The sequence below is a fragment of the Wyeomyia smithii genome, chromosome 1 (genome assembly GCF_029784165.1).
Source record: "Wyeomyia smithii strain HCP4-BCI-WySm-NY-G18 chromosome 1, ASM2978416v1, whole genome shotgun sequence".
NCBI classification, from domain to species: Eukaryota; Metazoa; Arthropoda; class Insecta; order Diptera; family Culicidae; genus Wyeomyia; species Wyeomyia smithii.
Window position 1 is genome coordinate 133,020,538 of NC_073694.1, and position 22,543 is coordinate 133,043,080.

The window sequence follows — 22,543 nt, forward strand, 5'->3', positions numbered from 1 at the left end:
ACTATTATTATTATTATTATTATTATTATTATTATTACTATTACTATTATTATTACTATTATTTTTATTATTATTATTATTATTATTATTATTATTATTATTATTATTATTATTATTATTATTATTATTATTATTATTATTATTATTATTATTATTATTATTATTGGCTGTTCACTGTGTGGTAATTTTAGCAAATATATGGTTCAACATGATGTTGCTATACATTTTCATCGCTAGGTTGCTTTTTTAAAAGAAAACATTTGTGAAACAATAATATGCGACATGTAACATTATCGTTTTTCAAAAGCATCATGATATATGTAGTTGGAACTAGATTGCAGAAAACTTTAAAGCAATTTCTAGTGTTCTATCACGAGAATGGTACACGTAAACAACATAATGTTGCTCAATTCTTCGCCTGAGCAAGAAGCCGGTGAAATGGAAGTTATTAGTATAGTACTATACAAAATGTCAATTCTTTCAAAAAGGAGAAAGTTCTACCTATTGTGGTAATTATTTCTTCTGAATTTAATATTTTCAAAAAGGAACTTTCAATGTTTGTTTCTGACGTTGAAGTTACCTATCAAATTGGCCGTAGAGGCGAATGCCGCTTATTAGCTAGATAATTCTAAAAACTCTAAGTTATAAAAAACGCTCCAACATCTTCCCGGCCATTGAAATGAGAACACTTCAATTAAACCCTTTTTTCTCCATCCATAGGTAACAAACATATATTCTTTACAGCTCGTTTGATCGTCGAATCATTTGTACGCAAACTAACAACTCGAACGTGACCACTCTTGCCAGGATGTAGTTCAGTAATTCGCGCCAAATCTACTGCAATGGTGGCAGATTGTCGTTCTACAAAGAACCCACTTGAAATTTGTGAATATTGAAGTCCTTCTGTCACTGTTGCATTTCCTGAAGATAGTCATTTGACCAAGTTTTCCAAAATGACTGTTAGATGTTCTGCAGCATTTGCGATCGCGAAAGTCTACCAATGTTGAGATGTGCGTAAGATGGCTCAGCAATGGCTTGGAATTCCGAGGTGTTAAAGCGGTAACGTCATTAGGATCATCTAAAGAAGGCGTCAATGGTCTCGAGTGGAGTATCGCCTCTATCTGCACTAAGACCGAGCTGAACTCGTATGTCAAATTATGTGCAGATAAAACTGGTCGTAGATGAAACTTTACCGACTTTACCCCAGCTTCCCATATCGCTCCAAAATGAGGACTTCAGGGAGGGATAAAAGACCATTCATTGTTTCTTAATATGCAAAACTCGTTCAATTTTCTCTTATGCACTTCTGTACCGAACAAATTTGCCAAATGATTTAACTCATTATTGGCACCGGTGAAATTGGTTGCATTGTCCGAAAGTATTTTTCGTGGCAAACCTCTTCTTCCTACAAATCTTTGCAGTGCTCCCAAGAACGCCTCCGTAGAAAGACTCGAAACGGCTTCAAGGTGAATAGCTCTTACGGCCATACACACAAATAAACACACATATCCTTTCGTCAACACCGGCTTTCTAATAGAGGCCAACGATTTTAAATTAAAAGGTCCAGCGAAATCAATTCCAACAACTTCAAAAACATGATTTGGCTGCACTCTATACTCCGGTAAATCACCCATCAGCTGCGTAGCTCGTTTTGGACATAATCTATAACAAGGCAGAGCTGCATGCCACCACGGGTCGACGTATGGGGATCGTCGAGGGCGCACAATACAGGCGTGACCACTGACAGTACCGAACAGTCCCGGACAAGCAGCGGGAGGTCGCCTAGGGGTGCTGAGCGTCGGACCAGGGACAGTCGACTCCTCGCAAAAGCCACAATCACCCGAAAGCACCTCTGACGGAGCAAATAGACCCGCTCCCGATTATGGCAACTGGCAGCGTAGTGAACGGATATGAGCTGGATTTCGGAATGGTACCGCGTCCTCGGGCTGGCACCTGCATCGAGCTCCCTTAGTAAAGTCGTGTGACAACGGCTTGAAATGGCGAGGTGGTACCCGGTGCAGGGGTCTCCGTCCCATAAAACCTGGCAAGCCTTCCAGTAGTAGGATTAGATGGTTGTTCCTGACTTGCGCCGGTCGGTGGAGTCATAGTTGCCCATAAGGCGCTATGACTGCTTACCCTAGCCATGACCTCACTGCTTCGGCATAGACCACCATGGGACCACATTGGCGACTACTCCACCATGGACAAGGATAGCGGCTGGAAGGGGGACCCATTTAACATCAAGATGAACGCAATCAAAACGAAAGAGACGAGTGCGGAGGGATTACAAAATCCCTTCGCACGAGGTGGCATCCAGCGGTCTCCACAGAAGAAGGCGGAGACGGATGCGGCGAAGTCTGGAGGTGGAAAAACGGCGAATTCGTCGGTGTCCACACCAGACATCTCGGTAGACGGTCCCTTGCTAGTCAAGGCCGTCGAAAGGTGTATGGACACGCGGCCAAGAGTGGCGGCGCTGTCTGAACAACCATATGATGCCATAATCGAGTTCTTGGCGAACAGGCGAAACATCGCTGGTGACCTGAAGCAGAGCCTCCTCCTGCTTCGGAACACCATTGATGAAGCCAAAAAGGAGCACGAAGAACTCGTAGCTCGGGTGAAGGCGGCCGAGAAAGCGGCCGAACCGGGAGGGCGACTGCATCTAAAGAGGTGCAGACAGACGCCCCCTCGTTCGCGTCGGTCTGCTCCACGGGGCAGGTCGCTAAGCGAACGAGGCAGTCCTCGGGGGAAACGGTGGAGGCTACGGGCAACCCTTGGACTACCGTAGAGGGTAGGAAGCGTCGGGAAGGGGCGACGCGACATGATGGCGGAGCGGCCAGAGGACCAAAAAAGGACAAAAAGGCGCGGAGTAGGGGTGATGCCCTCATACTCAAGACGGATGGGTCGAAGTACTCAGAAGTCTTGAAGAAGATGAGGGGGGAAACCCAGCTCAAGGATCTGGGGGCGGATGTGCGGAGTTTCCGCCGATCTCGCACTGGCGAGATGATACTTGAGCTCCGGAAGGACGCCAAGAACAAGAAGGGCTACCTACAAAACGGTAGCTGAAAAGGTCCTAGGGAAGGAGGTGCAAGTTCGGGCACTCACCTCAGAAGTGACTCTCCAGCTTAAAAACCTGGACGAAATCACTGAGGGGTGCGACATTGCACAAGCCCTAAAAGCGAAGTGCGGGGTGGAGGTGGCTAAGGAGTCAATCCGCCTCCGCAAAGGTCCGGCGAGGACCCAGATAGCTACCTTCCGACTACCGTCGGCGGACGCTAACCTGGCCCTGAAAGAGGGCAAGTTGAAGGTCGGCTGGTCTGTATGTCCTCTGGGCATACTACAGCAACCAGCCATTTGCTTCCGGTGCTTCGAGGGCAGACATAAGTCCTGGACCTGCAAGGGGCCCGATAGGAGCCAGCTGTGCAGGCGAGTGGAGGTGCAGGCGATAAAGCAAAGGACTGTGGGGAGTCTCCCAAGTGCATGGTATGCTCCGGGAAACGGGACGCCAAACACTTCATGGGAGGCCCCAGGTGCCCAGCCGGTAAGCCGGCTGCGAAACCACGGGCGTAAGGGTGACGCAACTGAACCTGAACCATTGCTTCGCGGCTCAGCAGCTGCTACACCAAGCAGCCACTGAGTCGTTGTCGGACATCGCCATCATATCGGATCCTTACCGCATCCCTCCCGGAACGGTAACTGGGTTGCGGATAAGTCAAGTATGGCGGCCATATGTACGACGAGCAAGTTCCCGGTTCAGGAGGTTGTCGCAACCTCAGAAGGAGGGTACGTAGTTGCTAAGGTGAACGGAGTGTTCTACTGCAGTTGTTATGCTCCGCCACGTTGGTCTACCGAAAGGTTCACCCAGATGGTCGACCTCATATCCATGGAGCTAACGCGTGGTGGCGGGCGACTTCAACGCTTGGGCTGTTGAGTGGGGAAGTCGCTTCACGAACCCGAGGGGCCAAATCCTGTTGGGGGCTTTGGCAAACCTCAACCTAGATCTGGCCAACGTTGGGAACAAAAGTACATTTAGCAGAAATGGTGCGGAGTCGATCATCGACGTGACGTTCTCCAGCCCAGGACTGATCAAGAACCGGAGGGTAGACGATGGCTACACTAATAGCGACCACCAGGCGGTCTGTTATAGTGTAGACAACAATGAGAGGCGGCAAGCGACGGGTAGAGCCAACACTCCGACCGTTCGCGGGTGGAAGACATCGCACTTTGATGCCGAGGTATTCGAAGAGGCAATGAGAAGGGAGCGCGAGGGGGGCAGTTGGATCCGCCCGACTGATGACCAACTAGTTGCTATGCTATCGCGGGCGTGCGACGCCACCAAGCCTAGGACTCGCCAACCTAGGAATGGGAAGCCACCGGTTTACTGGTGGACGGACGCGATAGCCGACCTTCGCAGTGCGTGCCTCTGTGCAAGACGGAGGATGCAGCGTGCGCGATACGAAGAAGAAAGGACAGAGCGCCGCGCAGCATTCAGTTCGACAAGACCGATGCTAAAGAGTGCGATAAAGGCCAGCAAGAGGGCCTGCTTCGATAGGCTATGTGCGAGTGCCAATACAAATCCGTGGGGTGACGCCTACAGGATCGTAATGGCCAAGACTAAAGGCGCGCTGGCGCCTGCAGAGCGATCACCAGCGATGCTGGAGCGTATCATCGAGGGACTCTTTCCGCGCCACGAGCCAAGTCCTTGGCCTCCGGCGGTCGAGTCTCACGTCCGACGTTCCAGTATCTCAGACATAGACCAGGGATGGTCGGCCAACCAGCCGAGCATCCAATCCGTGGGCGACGACAGCCGTGTAGAGGCAGGGGAGGAGGCAAGGGTTACGAATGAGGAACTCATCGTGATCGCCAAATCCCTAAAGGTGAGCAAGGCACCGGGACCGGATGGTATCCCTAACCTGGCGATCAGGCTGGCGATAAAAATGGCCCCCGGGCTGTTCAGGGCAGTCATGCAGAGGTGCCTGGATGACTGTCTCTTTCCGGACAGGTGGAAGCGGCAGAGACTGGTCTTATTGCCGAAGGCTGGGAAACCGCCAGGGGACCCATCGGCATATAGGCCTATCTGCCTGCTGGACACCGCGGGCAAGGTGCTTGAGAGGATCATCCTCAACAGACGGCTGAGGTACACGGAGGGTGTACACGGTCTGGCAAGTAACCAGTTCGGCTTCCGGAAGGGCAGGTCCACGCTGGATGCAATCTCTTCCGTCATCAAGACGGCGGAGGTAGCAATCCAGCGCAAGAGAAGGGTTATACGTTACTGCGCAATCGTCACGCTTGACGTGATGAATGCGTTCAATAGTGCCAGTTGGGACTCCATAGCGCTCGCGCTCAGGAGCATCCATGTACCGGTGTCGCTGTACAAGATACTGGAAAATTACTTCCAGAATCGAGTACTTGTTTACGACACGGAGGAGGGTCAGAAGTGCGTCCCAATTACCGCAGGAGTTCCGCAAGGTTCTATCCTGGGCCCGGTGTTGTGGAATGTCATGTATGACGGAGTGTTGAAACTCAAGTTCCCTTTAGGGGTTATGATCGTCGGCTTTGCAGACGACATAACGCTGGAGGTTTACGGCGAGTCTATCGAGGAGGTCGAGTTGACGGCCGCGCACTGTATACGCAAGGTCGAGGACTGGATGCGCTACAGGAAACTGGAGCTCGCGCATCATAAGACGGAGGTCACGGTTGTGAACAACCGTAAATCGGAGCAACAGGCGGTGGTCAGAGTCGGAGACTGCACCATCACCTCGAAGCGATCCCTGAAGCTTTTGGGGGTTATAGTGGATGACAAGCTCACGTTCGGGAGTCAAGTCGACTATGCCTGTAAGAGGGCCTCATCGGCTATTACAGCACTATCACGTATGATGTCCAATAGCTCAGCGGTTTATGGCAGCAAGCGAAGACTTCTTGCCAGCGTGGTTTCGTTTATACTTAGGTATGGTGGGCTAGGTACTAACAGTTACCGTGATAAACTGGAAAGTACCTACAGGCTCATATGCCTGGGAGTTGCGAGTGCGTATCGTACGGTGTTATACGATGCAATCTGTGTTTTTTTTTTCCGGCATGATGCCTATCAGCATCGCCATCAAGGAGGACAGAGAGTATTTCGACCAACGTGACACAAGGGGCATACGAGGTACCAGAAGGTCATTCTCGATGCTCCGCTGGCAGCGGGAATGGTCCAACTCCACAAAGGGCAGATGGACGCACCGACTCATACCGGAGATATCCGGCTGGGTCGGGAGACGACATGGTGAAGTGAACTTCCACCTGACACAAATCATGTCAGGCCATGGTTGTTTCAGGCAATATCTGCACAGGTTCGGACACGCGGGGTCCCCCATGTGTCCCGAGTGCTTTGAGGAAGAGGAGACTGCTGAGCATGTCTTCTTCGTATGCCCCCTTTTCGTAAGAGCGAGGAGCGACATGATGGCTGTGAGCGGGCCTGGCACTACTCCGGACAATCTAGTCCGGAGGATGTGCGACGACCTGGACATCTGAAACGCGGTCTGTGCGGCCGTCTCTCAGATTGTCCTGGAGCTGCAACGTGTGTGGCGGGTCAACCACCAACACGCCAGTGGTAGCTAATTACCAGTCACCAGGTAGTTAGCTAGGAGGTTACAAGAGTAAAGAGGGTGCATCACGCACAAAAGCCACTCCCCGACGTAATACTCAACCGTCGTTCCGGGAAGACCAGGGCTGGAGACTGGAGGGGTTTTAGTGGGTCGGGAGAGTGATCAGTAGGTGCCTGGGCGAGTGTAACTACCCCAGCATCTCTCCCCTAGTCTCATCCCCACACCCTGAGTTCTCTTCTCAGGTGTCTGTTTGCAGATTTCCCCGCCACCTTTAAAAAAAAAATAACATGGTGTACACTGGTGTATAATCTTCCGAATCGTAGCCTTTGCCCGTAACGGCCAAAATTGCTGTCGAATTACTGCAAGTAATGAACGTTGTCCAATGTGTAAATTACTTAGGATGTTTCTGTGGAAGCAACATTTGATGCTTGCTATCGTATAATAACAGCATTTTTAATGCGTCCACCTACACGGAGAATCTTATCATTTTCGTCGAAAAAAGGATTTAGGCATTTTAGTGGATGTTCAAAATATTTCTCTTTCTTCAAAGCCCTTATTTCAGTAGCGAAGCATTCATTTTGAACTAGCCGTACAATAAGTAACATTGCTCGGTTCATTTCGTCAGCTGTAAGTAACCCCTTTGTAAGGACTTCTCTTCCGCTCGTGATATAATCGGTATAACGAACAACGTAGGCCATGCTGCGCTGCATAATCGAAAATCTGCTGATGGCGCTGATTGTGTCAAGCATTTTCATTCTCTTTGGCTGTCTCGACTAGAGACTGTGTTATAAAGAGATACGCAAAGAGAAAAGCAGTAAAAATGGCAACCCTTTGCTAATATTCTATTTTAAACAGTTCTGGCAACCACAATTATTTTCGCGTGACTTTGCATATACGCACTAGAAAGTGTAATGAAATTTCGAAACATTGTAAGGATATACTACTGAGTTTCAATGCTTGTTCATATAGTTATTTAATTTTCAATGCATCACTCATAATATGAGCATGACGAACACATTTTATGTTGGAACCATAATTGCACGGGATTCACAGAATTTATACTGATTGCAACATACATTCTGCACAAAAAGTAACACGCATGAGTTTGTTTACTTTGCACACTTGGAGCCTCGATTTGACGGTTCACTTGGAGTTTTCGACCTCACTCTTTACGTATCTGTTTAAAACACCGTCTGTAGTCTCGACCATACAAGAACTGTTTTTCGAAGCTCTGGTAAATCTACATCGGAAACTAAGGGAGGCGACGATAGCTCACAATCAGCCTGTTTCAGACGATAGCTCACAATCAGCCTGTTTCAAGATCGACGGACCGCTCCACCACATCTCAAGATTCGGTAACAATTGCGGTTGAACACCGCGCGAAATCAAGTCTGCGGGATTCGATTTGGAAGGAATGTAACGCCAAATGTACTCATCAGTCAGAGATTGAATCAACTTCACGCGGTTAGCAACAAAAACTTGCAATGCTTCCGGAGGTTTTCGTATCCAGCACAGGACGATTTGTGAATCGCTCCAAAGAATAATGGAGGAAAACTTCACTTCCAGCGCCTCAACTATTTTTACAACTAAGCGGGACAACATTAATGCTGCCTGCAACTCCGCTCTCGGTGTTGTAAATTCCTTTCCACTCTTCTGTTTTTTCGGTAAGATACGCGACTTACTACAAATTAGTTTCATTTTAGCTTGGCCGTCATTCATAATTGAACATGCGTAGAGGCAAGCACCGTATGCCAGATCAGACGCGTCTGCGAAACCGTGCAGCTCTAAATTCAAAGGTTTTCCACTTAGTACACAACGTGGTATCTTGATGCCTTCAACATGTTCCAGTTGATCACGAAACTCTAACCAGAAGCTCGCAAGTGCGAAGCACTTCATCCCATTTTAAGTGAAGCATCCAAACTTCCCGCATAACTAGTTTCGCCGTCGTCAAAACTGGACCTAAAAAGCCGAGTGGATCAAAAATCCTCGAAATTTCGCTAAGCAAAATTCTTTTAGTTAACTGCGATGGCTGCGACACCTGCATCTTGGGCAAAGAAATCGTAAAATTGTCGGTCGTTGGATCCCATACGATTCCCAACGTCTTCATTAACATATTGATTTCTGGATCGTCGATTTTATTAATCCTTTCTCGTTTGTCCTCAGGTTCCTGCAGTACAGCAGAAGAATTCGAGCACACCTTATGAACATCGTATCCACCACTATGCAGCATATCCCTAACCTGCTGCAATAGTTCGATTGCTTCTTCTTCCGAATCAGCCCCTGAAAGCATATCGTCGATGTAGAAAGGATTTTTTACTGCCTTTGCCGCCAGCGGATATAGTTGTTCCTTGTCATAAGCAAGCTGTCGTAATGCAATTGTTGCCAGAAACGGCGATGAAGCTAGTCCGTATGTGACCGTTCGCAGATTATAAACCTTCAATTGATGGTCTCTAGATTCCCTCCAGAAAATCCTTTGGAAACAAGTATCAAGGATGGACCTCTACCTGTCGATACATTTTTGGTATATCAGCACTCAACGCATATCGAAACGAACGAAATTTCAGGAGGATAGATATTAAATCATTCTGTATGGTAGGACCAACAATTTGCGCTTGATTAATTGAAACATCACTAGATGATTCAGCTGAGCCGTCAAAAACTACCCGTAACTTTGCGGTAGTGCTCATTGGCTTTAGCACACAGTGGTGTGGGAGGTAAAATGCATCTGAAGGCATTTCGTCAACCGAAGGTGTAACTTCTGCCATATGGTTCATCTGTTCGTACTCTCTCATAAAGGCAATGTACTGCGTCTTGAGAGATAAATCTCTGTCCAATCGTCGTTCCACAGCCAAAAACCTTTTCTTGGCCATCTCTCGAGAATCGCCTAACTGTTCTTTAGCCGAGTTGAAAGGCAGTCGAACAACGAATCTGCCATGATCATCACGTCGATGTGTATCCAAAAAATGTGCAACACAAGCATCTTCCGAGGAATATGAATTTACCGGCCTCTCATCGTAAGAGTCGAAATGCCATAATTTTTCAAGCAATTTACCCACATCGTTTTCTGTTAAAGTTCCACATAACACCAACGTGATTGGTTGAAATAACGCCGCTTACAATCCAACCGAGCTGAGTTTCCTGCACTGCCGGCATATGATCTTCCAGGTTCAACTGTCGACCTTTGATCTACTTGAAGAACGAACCAGATCCAATCAGGATTTCGACCTGAACGGGCACATTAAATGATGGATCCGCTAACTCGATATTATCAGGAATCTTCAGTCGCATTGGATCGATGCATTGTACAGGAATTTGTCCTGTTATTTTATTCACCACCAAAAATTCCAAGCATGGTGAAACATATTCATTTATTCTGGATTTGATTCGAGCGTGCACCTTGAACTGAATCGTCATTCGATTACCACCAAATCCGATAATGGTGTAATTGATTCGCTTCTGTTTTAATACAAGTTTTAACACAAGTGCCTCGGTGATGAAATGCTTATGTGAAGCTGAATCTAGCACAGCCCTGCATGTTGATGATTTAAAACCAGGGCCAATGATAGTCGCTACGGTCGTGGCCAGTAATGTATCCTGTTTATTTTCAACATTCGAAAATAAAACAGAACCGCTAGTGAGAGTTAGCTTTGGGTGCTTCTTTTTGCCTTTCTCCTAGAAAGGTATAGCAATCACTGTAAAAACCAAATGTATAAAAGTGGTCCCAATGGCCGAATGTCATATACCACTCTACCCCTTTCGACGAACTGAGCATTTTCTGTATGTATGTATGTGTGTATGTGTGTGTGTGTGTATGTGCAATGTTTTTTTCTCACTCACTTTTCTCAGAGATGGTTGGACCGATTTTCATAAAATTACTTGCAAATGAAAGGTCTAGTTGCGCCATAGGTTGCTATTGAATTTCATTGTAATCGGATTTTTAGTTTAGAGGTTATGTATCAAAATGTAAAAATTACGAAACATCAATATCTCAGAAACCACATAAACGATTTCAATAAAACTGGTTTCAAATGATCGGGCTGTCTACAAAACCCTTAACTTTAAAATTTCGTCATGATTGAACGTATGGTTCAAAAGTTATGTAAAGAAAAGTTATCCTGAGGTTGTTTAAACTCACTCATTTTTCTTTGAGATGGCTAAACCGATTTTCACAAAATTAGTGTCAAATGAGAGGTCTAGTTGCCCCATAGGTTGCTATTGAATTTCATTGTAATCGGATTGTAACTTTGTCCGTTGTTTATAAAAATGTGAAATCACATAATGAAAGTAAACATATTGACTTTCTCCCAACGATCACTGGCTTGGCTAATTAAAAGGTAGAAAAGTGATCCAAATGGCCGAATGTCATATACTACTCGACTCAGTTCAACAAATCGAGCATTTTCTGCATATATGCATGTATAGGTGTATATGTTTGTGTGTGGGTGTGTACGTGTGTATGTGCACCTTTTTTCGCACTCACTTTGCTCAGAGATGGTCTGACCGATTCTTTCTATCTTGGTGTCAAATGAAGGGTCTATTTGCCGCTTAGGTTGCTATTGAATCCCATTGTAATCAAACTTTGAGTTTTGGCGCTGCGTCAGAATGTAAAAATCGCTTTTATATCTCAGAAGCTATGAACATAGTTGAATTCTAATTAATGGCCTTTTAAACCCTTAAACAATGAATTTCATAATGTTTAAACATGTGGTTTGAAAGTTATAGAAAGAAACGCAACCCGCAGACGGTTTATAACTATAGCTACGATCAAATTATGTGGCCTCAACATCATTTAAATTTGATATTGAACTATTTCAATGTTTGCGGCCTTGCTCAGGATTGAAGTTGAAATAAAAAGTCATTTCTATCATTTCACTTTTTGCCTTTCTCCTAGAAAGGTATAGCAATCACTGCAAAAACTAAAGGTATAAAAGTGCTCAAAAGGGCCGAATGTCGTATATCACTCGACTCAGTTCGACGAGCTGAGCATTTTTTGCATGTAAGTGTGTGCGTGTAACGCTCTTCCAATCTCACTCGATTTTCTCAGAGATGGCTGAACCGATTTCAATGAAATTAATTGCAAATGAAAGGTCCAGTTGACTTTTTTTTTTGTTCATCTATAATTTATTTGACACGGCACAAATACAATTTAATGTTTAACGGCGCCAATTATATCTGGTAGTTTACTTTCTAAAGTATCTTAATAACTAGAAGCAAATTTTTTATCCTCGCTGCCGACTACGAGCTGAAACTAAATGTAACTTAAAGCTATAATATTTTGCATTAAAAGCACTGGTTTACTGTATGATGGTTTTCATTGCCATAGGTAAGCACATGTCCCGCTGCTGGGCCAAGATATTACGGACTGGCATATTGGGTTGTCTCCCTCGGGCCTTAGGAGTATCGTGCGGGTCTGATTGCTGTTTCCGGATCCGGGGTCTTAACGTGTTCTTGTCGTTTGGTTGGATGTAGGCGAAAGGGGGTAGGACTAAACTGGGGCGTGGATGGATTTCAGGAAAACATATAAAAGGGACATGTAGGATAGGTCACGGCTCGCCAAGACATCACAAACAGGAACAGCCGACTGCCTACCTTCGGCCTGCAGGGAAGCTATTAATTTAGACCTGGCGTCACGGTGTACAGGGCATGACCAAACAACGTGCTCTATGTCGTGATAACCTTCACCACAGGCACAGATACCACTTTCCCCGAGCCCAACACGACGGAGATGCGCGTCAAATCTATAGTGATTGGACATAAGCCGGGACATCACGCAAATGAAATCCCGACCTACATCCAACCCCTTGAACCACGGGTTCGTCGACACCTTGGGGATTATGGAATGTAACCACCTCCCCAGTTCCCCTCTGGTCCAAGCATTTTGCCAACTGATGATCGTATTCTGACGTACAAATGAGAAAAATTCATTAAAGGCAATTGGTCTTTCATAAATATCACCGTTTGTTGCGCCCACCTTAGCCAAAGAGTCCGCTTTCTCATTGCCCGGTATCGAGCAGTGAGAAGGGACCCACGCTAAGGTAATCTGATACGATTTTTCGGATAAAGCACTCAGATGTTCCCGTATTTTCTCCAGGAAATACGGAGAGTGCTTAACATCTTTCATCGATCGGAGAGCCTCAATGGAACTGAGACTGTCCGTAAAGATGAAATAATGGTCCGTGAGCATTTTTTCGATAATCCCTAGGGTGTACTGAATTGCAGCTAATTCTGCGACGTAAACAGAAGCAGGATTATCAAGCTTATGGGAGACGGTTAAATTGTTATTGAAAATACCGAAGCCAGTGGACCCATCAAGAAGTGTTCCGTCAGTGTAGAACATATTGTCGCAGTTGATGTTTCGATATTTATTGGAAAAAATTTTGTTGCACGCGTAAATGATCCGGGATTCCACGAGTTTCTTCTATCATGGATGTATCGAAAAACACAGTAAGTCGACACGATTTGGAATATTCGAGGGTTAATATTATGGGACATGTGATTGAAATACAATGTCATAAAACGGGTTTGAGAATTAAGTTCGATTAACTTTTCAAAATTTTCAATCACGGGACGGTTCAAGACCTCACATTTGATTAGAATACGAGAAGACAGGCTCCAGAAGCGGTTTTTCAATGGTAGTACTCCAGCTAAGATCTCCAAACTCATCGTATGGGTCGATTGCATGCAACCCAAGGCGATACGCAAACAACGATATTGTATTCGCTCCAGTTTGATCAAATGTGTGTTTGCTGCGGAGCGGAAGCAGAAACACCCGTACTCAATAACAGACAGTATCGTTGTTTGGTAAAGCCTCATACGGTCTCCTGGGTGGGCACCCCACCATTGTCCGGTTATTGTACGAAGAAAATTCACTCTTTGTTAACATTTTTTCATCAGATACCTCACGTGACAACCCCAGGTGCTTTTAGAGTCGAACCAGACACCAAGATATTTGTGTACCAAAACCTGAGAAATCGTTTTACCCATTAATTGTGTTTGAAGCTGAGCAGGTTCATGCTTCCTAGAAAAAACTACTATCTCAGTCTTCTCCGGAGAGAATTCGATACCTAGCTGTAAAGCCCAAGCAGACAAATTGTCCAAGGTATCTTGCAATGGTCCTTGCAAATCGGCAGCTTTGGCTCCTGTAACAGAGATTACACTGTCGTCTGCAAGTTGTCTTATCGTGCATGAATTTGCCAGACATTCGTCGATGTCAGTTACATAAAAGTTGTAAAGAAGGGGGCTTAAACATGAGCCCTGGGGAAGACCCATGTAGCTAATGCGAAAAGTTGCCAAATCGCCGTGCGTAAAATGCATGTGCTTTTCGGACAGCAAATTGTGCAAAAAATTGTTCAAAATTGGAGAAAATCCTTGTCGGTGAAGTTTGCCCGAAAGAATGTCAATAGAAACGAAATCAAAAGCCCCCTTAATGTCCAAGAACGCAGACGCCATTTGTTCTTTGCGAGCATACGCCAGCTGAATATCTGTTGAAAGCAACGCAAGACAATCATTCGTCCCTTTGGCACGGCGGAAGCCAAATTGAGTATCTGATAGTAGACCATTTGATTCGACCCAGTGGTCTGAACGACGGAGTATCATTTTTTTCCATCAATTTCCGGATACAGGATAGCATTGCAATCGGCCTATAAGAGTTGTGATCAGAAGCTGGTTTCCCTGGTTTTTGGATGGCGATCACCTTCACTTGCCTCCAATCCTGCGGTACAATGTTTTGCTCCAGGAACTTATTGAACAAGTTTAACAAGCGCCTCTTGGCATTGCCGGGTAGATTCTTCAACAAGTAGAATTTGATTCTATCTTACCCAGGTGCGTTATTGTTACAGGACAGGAGGGCAACTGAAAATTCTGCCATCGTAAAAGGTGATTCTATCGCGTTGTGACCCGGAGACGTATCGCGAACAAAGTTTTGCGCAGGAACAGAGTCCGGACATATTTTCCTGGCAAAATCAAATATCCACCGACTTGAAGACTCCTCGCTTTCGTTGACCGTTACGCGATTCCGCATTCTTCGGGCTGTGTTCCAAAGAGTGCTCATCGATGTCTCCCTCGACGTCTCGTTCACGAACCGACGCCAATATCCGCGTTTCTTTGCTTTAGCCAGGCTTTTAAGCTTGGTATTAAGCTCCGAATACCGTATATAGTCGTCGGGTATACCTCCCTTCTGGAAGGCCAAAAACGCGTCGGATCTTTGCGTGTAGACATCGGAGCACTCTTTGTCCCACCACGGAGTTGGAGGCCGCTCTTTGATCGTTACGCCGGGATATTTCTTCGTTTGGGCTTGCAATGCGGCGTCGAGGATTAAGCCCACGAGGAGGTTGTATTCTTCAAGTGGTGGGTGATGTTGAATCGACTCGACCGCTTTTGAAATCATTTCCTCTTTTAACTTCCAATCGACATTCCGTGTGAGGTCATACGGAATGTCAATTGGTCGCATGCGAGTTGACCCGTTAGTAATTGAAATAAGAATAGGCAGATGGTCGCTACCGTGAGGATCGAGGATTACCTTCCATGTGCAATCCAACCGTAGCGACGTCGAACATAAGGATAGATCCAAAGCGCTTGGGCGCGCTGGAGGTTTCGGGATACGTGTCATTTCACCGTTGTTCAAAATAGTCATGTCGAAGTCATCGCAAAGGTTATAGATTAAAGAGGAGCGGTTATCATTGTAGGGGGAACCCCAAGCCACACCATGAGAGTTGAAGTCTCCCAAAATCAAACGTGGCGAGGGAAGAAGTTCTATTAAATCAAAGAGCAACCGTTGCCCAACCTGTGCTCTGGGAGGAATATATATTGAGGCAATACAAAGCTCTTTACCTTGTATTGACATGCGACAACTTCGATGCCTGGAATCGAGGGGAGGTTAATACGATAGAAAGAATAGCACTTTTTAATCCCTAAAAGTACTCCTCCATATGGGGTGTCTCGATCAAGGCGAATTAAATTAAAACCATGGAAGTTGAGATCAATATTTGAAGTAAGCCAAGTTTCAGAAAGGGAAAATGCATCGCATTTGTTTCTATTTATTAAAACTTTAAATGAATCCATTTTTGGTAAAATACTTCTACAATTCCACTGTAAGACAGAGATAGAATCCTTCGTATACGCAGATGAATTAGGCATCGAAGGATACAATCGCTGCAAGGAGGGGCCATTGGGCAGTCAGCTGCTTCAAAAATGATCTAACTGTTGGGAGGAATGCTGTAAGAAAAATTTTAATTGGATCGGGTACATTGAAAGTTTCAAAAATCCAGTCCACAATGTCAGAAAATTTCACTAATCCAGAGTTTGTTTCATCAACTGGGAGTGCAAAAGGAACAACTGGGGTTTTAGATGTTCCTGGCAGTGCTGGGAACTCCTTCTGGGACTTCAAATTTGCAAGCCCAGGAGGAGTTTGCTTCGGTTTTTCCGCAGCACTGTTTGGTTTGTTTGTAACTTTCATTTCACTTTGGGAAATCTTAGGACCTTTTCGGGGAAGTTTAGGAGAGGAAATATTTTTAGACGCCCCAGGATTGGCATAAGTTGTTCCCGCTGGTGAATCGTCAGAATCGGTTTCATCAGAGGACAACAGATCAAAGGGGTTCGATGTTATGGTAGAAGTGGTCACGGTCTTCTTCAGCATCTCAGCGTAAGATCGCTTTGAACGCTCCTTAAGTGACCGCTTGATTTTATCTCTGCGCTGCATGTACACCGGGCATGTGGAGAGCTCATGCTGATTTTCCCCGCAGTGAATACATTTTTCAGCATTTACACTGCAAGAATCGTCCGCATGAGTTTCTCCACACTTGCTACATCGTACCTTATTGCAGCAGTAGGCGGCTGTGTGGCCTAGCTGCTTGTAATTGGTGCAATTCATAACACGGGGTACATACAATCGCACAGGCAGACGAACCCGATCGATCGATACGTGGCTAGGGAGAGCAGATCCGGCAAACGTAACACGAAACGAGTCTGACGGAGTGTACACTTTTGTGCCGTTGACAAGAGACACAGACCGCAATTGCTTGCAATCTATGATCTTTACTTTTACGTCGTGATACAAAGCATTTTTGAAGCAGCCAAAACCGCTTGCCAAGATACACTCGACCGACAGACTCGAATCGGTTATGACACCGTCGATCTCCACGTCTCGTGCGGGTATATAAACGCGATACTCGCGTGTGAAAAGCTCGGAGCGAGCAATAGCGTTGGCCTGTTCCAGGTCGCTGACCACGACACGGAGCTTGTTGGGTCTGACCTTGGAGATTTCGGTCACGGCCTTGTACCCCTCCTTTCAGGTCTTTCGAAATCTGCAGGATGTTTAACGGTTTCGATTTCGGTCCTGCTTTTGGCCGAAAGAAAACAGTAAAGCTGCCCTGAGATCCGTCCGGGTAAAGCCTGGGGCGAGGGGGGACTGGAGAATTAACAGAGGAAGGGTTGGCAGGAGGGACAGGGTCGGAGGGGTTCGGGGATGGTGGCACGGGAGGCGAGGGATCTACATCCATCGCGCTAAATCTAGCGCACTAGCGTCGACAGAACACGTACCTCTTTACTTCTCCTTTCAGCAGGGTTGGTTGTCCGAACGGTCGAAGCTGCAGCCGTTACAGCCAGCAGCACCAATACAGCAGCTCCAAACAGCCACCAGCAGCGAGCCGGGTGTGTGATCACTCAGCACAGCGACACAACTCGCTGTCAACTGTTGGCTTCTTCTTTTTCCTCCTTTGTGTTGAGATTCTCGTCCACTGCTGTAGCACAAATCACTTAGCAGCCAAATCGGCTTACGCACCAGCAAACAGCCACGATGCGAAACAGTTGCACAAAGGCGGGCGACCTTGAACCTTCACTCGACCAGGCAAACAATGCCAACACTTACTCGCGCGTCTTTTGTTTTATATTCTATCGGAGCGATCACCAAACACATCCGATACTGATGCGTGTTCGGCACAGAATGTCCAGTTGACTTATAAGACCCTATTGAATTTTATTGTGATCTGATTTCTAGTTCAGAGGTTATGTATCAAAATGTAAAAATCACGAAACATCAATATCTCAGAAACTACACAACCGATTTGAACAAAATTGGTTTCAAATGAACGGGCTACCTGAAAAGCCTTTAACTTTCGAATTTTTTGAAGATTGAACATGTGGTTCAGAAGTTATGGAAAGAAACGTGTTCTGGAGACTATTTAATCTCACTCATGTTTCTCAGAGATGGCTGGACCGATTTTCACAAAATCAGTGTCATATGGAAGGTCTTGTTGCCCCATAAGACCCTATCAATTTGTTTTTGCAAACGGATTATTACTTTTCCTGTTATGTTTAAAAATGTGAAATTCAGCTATGAAAAGAAACATATTCCGAAGACTACTTGGACTCACTCACTTTTCTCAGAGCTGGTTGAACCGATTTCCACAAAATTAGTGTCAAATGAAAGGTGTAGCTGCCTCATAACACCCTATTGAATTTTGCTGTAATCGGACTGTAACTTCGTCTGTAATATATCGAAATGTGAAAATCACGAAAATTCATCATCTTAGAAACTATACAACCGATTTCAACAATATTGATATCAGATGAACGGGCTAGTTAAGGGTTAACTGATGAATCATGATTGAACACGTGGTTTCAAAGTTTGGCTGCCCTATACGTTCCTTTTAAATTTGATTGTAATCAAACTTAAGCAACCGTTATGTATTAAATTGTTAAAACAACGAAAGTCTATTATTTCGAGTATTGCACGACTTATTTGAACTTAACTAGTGTCATACAAACGAGTCATATCTCAAACTTACAAATAACAAACTTCATAACAATTTGATATGCTGTTCAAAAGTTTTGGAAAGAAAAGAAATTCAAAGACTATTCAAAACTATACCTGCTTTGATCAATATATATGGTCTCAACATAATTTAAATGTGGTATCGTACTATTTGAGCGTTCCCGGTATCGCCCGTGATTAAATTGTTCGAAATAAAGAGTAATTTCTTTTATATCACTATTTCTTAAGCACTAACATTACGTCAAATTTCATATTTTATACTTCAATTACATCAATATTTTGGAATCCAAAGAGTGAATATAAATACCTATATTGGATTTAAGCATTTATGTAAATCTATTTTTACAAATAATAAGTTTGAATGAGAAAGGCTGAGTCTGACCGCTAAGTGGACTAATTTAGGTTTTCGTTGTAGGATTTGTCTTAGTTTCAGTTTCAGTAGATGTTAACCAAAATGTTAACGAAAATGTTCAAATGGACTGTATTCTCACGAGTAGTATAAAAACACAACCGAGCGCGTTCAATACTCATCTACTTCTGATTTATTCATTCTCTCTCTCTTGCGTTAATAGTCATACACTCTAAGTTGAATAACTCTAAAAACTCTTAGTTATAAAAAACGCTCCAACAGCACATGCTTTATATAATGTGCGTGTAAAGTGGGAAATTTATAGGAAGTTTGGCGGAGATGAAAAGCATATCACCCAATGCCGTACTTGTAAACGATATGGCCATGGATCTTATTTCTGTAACATGGACCAAAAATGCCTTTATTGTGGAAACTCTCACAAAAAAGGACACATGTCCTGTAAAAGAGACTCAAAACTTTCGGTGCGCCAATTGTAACCGCAACCATATCTCAAATTTCTACGAATGCCCTGCCCGTTTAGCCATTGTTAAGGCAAGGCAGGGTAAACAAATTTCAATTTCTCAATCAAAACAAACTTCAAAACATAATTCTACAAGCCCCGCTGTACCGCCCAATTTTTTTACTCCTTTGCATACCCGTTTAACGTATGCACAGGTAACAGGTAGTTCGAACATTATTTCACCTAATGTTGATACAAACGGGCTAAGCGACCTCAACAGTGGGACGAATACAAACATTTCCTTACCGCCTATAATAGAGAAATAAAGATCAAAAAGGATTCATTAGAGGCATACATGTGAAAACATCGAAAATACTCCAACAGCCGCCAGGCTGCAAAGAATCCTTGCGAAAGATCACTCAAATGAGTTGAGTACTCTAAGAAAAGAAGATGGTTCTTGTACTAGCTCTGCTAGCGAAATATTGGAGTTAATGATGAAAACACACTTTCCCGGGTTGATTATTACCTCAAGTGAAAACCAGTACATCTGTATCAAGTACTGGAATTCTTATAACCAGGAGTGAAATTCACGAAACAGTGAATACGATGACTGAGCTAGAAAGAACTAGGGATGATGCAATTACTTTGGTAAATCAAATTTTTACCGACAGTAGATTTTAATGGGCAATAGACTCCTTTGAACCCTTCATGTCACCTGGTAGGGACGGAATCTATCCGGTACTACTACAGAAGGGTAAAACTTTTCTAATACCCATTGTAACACAACTCTTTCAATCCAGTCAGTCTAGGCTATATTATTGGAGCGTGGCGACAAGTACGGATTATTTTTATCCCTAAAGCCAAAAAACTTCAAGATGATACATGTCGATTATGTGGCATGGAAAAAGAAGGCTCGGAACATCTGTTATGCCGATGTCCAGCATTTTTTATCAAAAGATATAAGTTCTTCGAGAGAGGTCTACTGAAACCCTCTGAAATCTGGAGAACAAATCCCAGTACGGTTGTGCGCTTCATATGAAGTATAATACCGCACTGGGCTAATGCTATTGGCCAGACTGTAACGACCACTTCCAATAGTGATACGTTATCCTGACTTAGCAAGATTAAAAAGGGGGAATATGTCACAAAATATCAAAAAATTGGTCACAGTGACGAAAATAACCAAGACGAAAAAAAATGTTGGTAGTTCGAAAATGACCGTAAATATGGGAGGTAAACAGAAACCGGTAGAAAATAAAAATACATTGATTAGCCCAACTAATATTGCTACCGAAAATATTTTTTCTAATGTCAACTGTTTGCGGCCTATTACAGGCAGAGATGCCAATGTTCTAGTTTAAACTGGGTTTTTCCAATTTTCTCTCGAGTGGTCCAGTCAAACAGTTGAATTACAAAATCATCCAGTTTTTGTATAGTTTTGCCAGTTTTATCCAGATTTTCCAGTTTTAAGCTTAAGTTTGAATTTTGAATTTTTTTTTTGAAGTAAAAATTGTAGGTTGATTTATCTAGTACTAGCTGACCCGGCAAACTTCGTCCCGCCTATTTTTGTGTTTAGTTTAATAATTTTCAATATTCCAAGTTCATTTATTTCTTGCGATTTGTTTATATCGTTTGAAATGATTGGTTTTATCGGAATGACAACATCCTTGTCTTTTGCCTTTGGTACATCATATTCCGGAAATATTGGGTGGTATACAGTTATTTTCGTTGTTTTTCAGAAACTGAAAGTGGTCATCTTCGAATTCAAGGTGGAGTCCAGGGTCAATGCTTGGCTTCTATACATTATTTCGATTACGGAAATATTCATATGTAGTAGTATTCGGCTGTTTCCCAGAAGTTGCCATCTTACAATTCAAAATGGTGTCTGAGGTCAAATTTTAGCTTCATGCATCATTCTGGTTAAGGAGCATGCATAAATGACGTAGCTTTTTTTTTGAGTTTTTTTGACTCCCCCCTCCCCCATCGTAGCATTTCGTCACAAAGTGGCAGACCCTCTCTAGATAAAGGCGTAGCTTTATAACAACCCCCCCCCTCTCATCTATTTTTTTTGCAAATTTTATTATCAAGAACATACATTGCATCAATTATGATCAAGAAAAGGTAATAAAGTATTGAAAATGACCCTTAACAGACGAAACAGTACTAAAAAAGAACAATTAGAACAAATCCATTTTTTTTCTTGATTTCATATTTGCTACGTAGCTTGACCCTCTACCGACCACATCGTCACATTTCGTCACAAAACTGCAAATCCCCCCCCCTCCCCCTCGAATGCTACGTCATTTATGAATGTTCCCTTAAAGAAACACTCATATTGGGTGGTATTTGGTCACTTTTGGCTATTTTTCAGAAACCGGAAGTCACCATGCTGGATTTTAAAATGGCATTCACCGGAAGTCGTCATCTAACTATTCATAATGTTGTCTGAGGTCGATTTGTGGCTTCAGTGCATCATAACAATCCCGGAAATACCCATATTGAGTGTTATTTAGTCATTTGCCACTGTTGTTTAGGAACCAGTAGTCGCCATATTGGATTTCGAAATGGCATTTGGAGACAATTTCTGGTCTCTGAGCGTCATTCTGGTTAAAGAAACACCCATATTGGGTGGTATTTGGTCATTTTCGGCTATTTTCCAGAAACCGGAAGTCGCCATCTTGTATTTCAAAATGACATTTTGTGACAATTTCTGGCCTCTGAGCATCATTCTGGTTAAAGAAACACTCATATTAGGTGGTATTCAGTCATTTTCGGCAGTTTTTTAGTCACCGGAAGTCGCCATTCTACAACTCAAAAAGTTGTCGGATGTCGATTTGTGATTTCAATGCATCATCACGATTTCGGAAATACCCATATTGGGTGGTATTTGGTCATATCTCGCTGTTTTTCAGAAACCGGATGTCACCATCTTGGATTTCAAAATGGTATTCAGAGACTATTTCTGGCCTCTGAGCGTTATTTTGGTTAAAGAAACACCCATATTAGGTGGTATTTGGTCATTTTCAGTCACCGGAAGTCGCCATCTTACAATTCAAAATGTTATCTGAGGTCGATTTGTGGCTACAGTGCATCATAACAATCCCGGAAATACTTATATTTGGTCATTTTCCGCTGTTTTTCAGAAACCGGAAGTCGCCATCTTGGATTTCAAAATGGCATTTGGAGACAATTTCTGGCCTCTGAGCGTCATTCTGGTTAAAAAAAACACCCATATTAGGTGGTATTTGGTCATTTTCAACAGTTTTCCAGTCACCGGAAGTCGCCATTTCACAACTCAAAATGTTGTCGGAGGTCGATTTGAGGTTTCAGTGCATCATCACGATTTCGGAAATACCCATATTAGGTGGTATTTGGTCATA

General features: G+C 44.1%; 2 protein-coding genes across 2 annotated transcripts; both read right to left on the reverse strand.

Annotated features, from left to right (window-relative positions):
• Positions 1-7,862: 7,862 nt before the first annotated feature.
• Positions 7,863-8,282, reverse strand: LOC129717195 (uncharacterized). Its single transcript, XM_055667046.1, has one exon. The coding sequence runs from the start codon at positions 8,280-8,282 to the stop codon at positions 7,863-7,865; it is 420 nt and encodes a 139-aa protein (XP_055523021.1).
• Positions 8,283-8,436: 154 nt separating this feature from the next.
• Positions 8,437-9,454, reverse strand: LOC129717196 (uncharacterized). Its single transcript, XM_055667047.1, has 2 exons — positions 9,089-9,454; positions 8,437-8,946 (listed from the first exon to the last, which is right to left on the reverse strand). The coding sequence occupies exons 1-2, from the start codon at positions 9,452-9,454 to the stop codon at positions 8,437-8,439; spliced, it is 876 nt and encodes a 291-aa protein (XP_055523022.1).
• Positions 9,455-22,543: the final 13,089 nt, after the last annotated feature.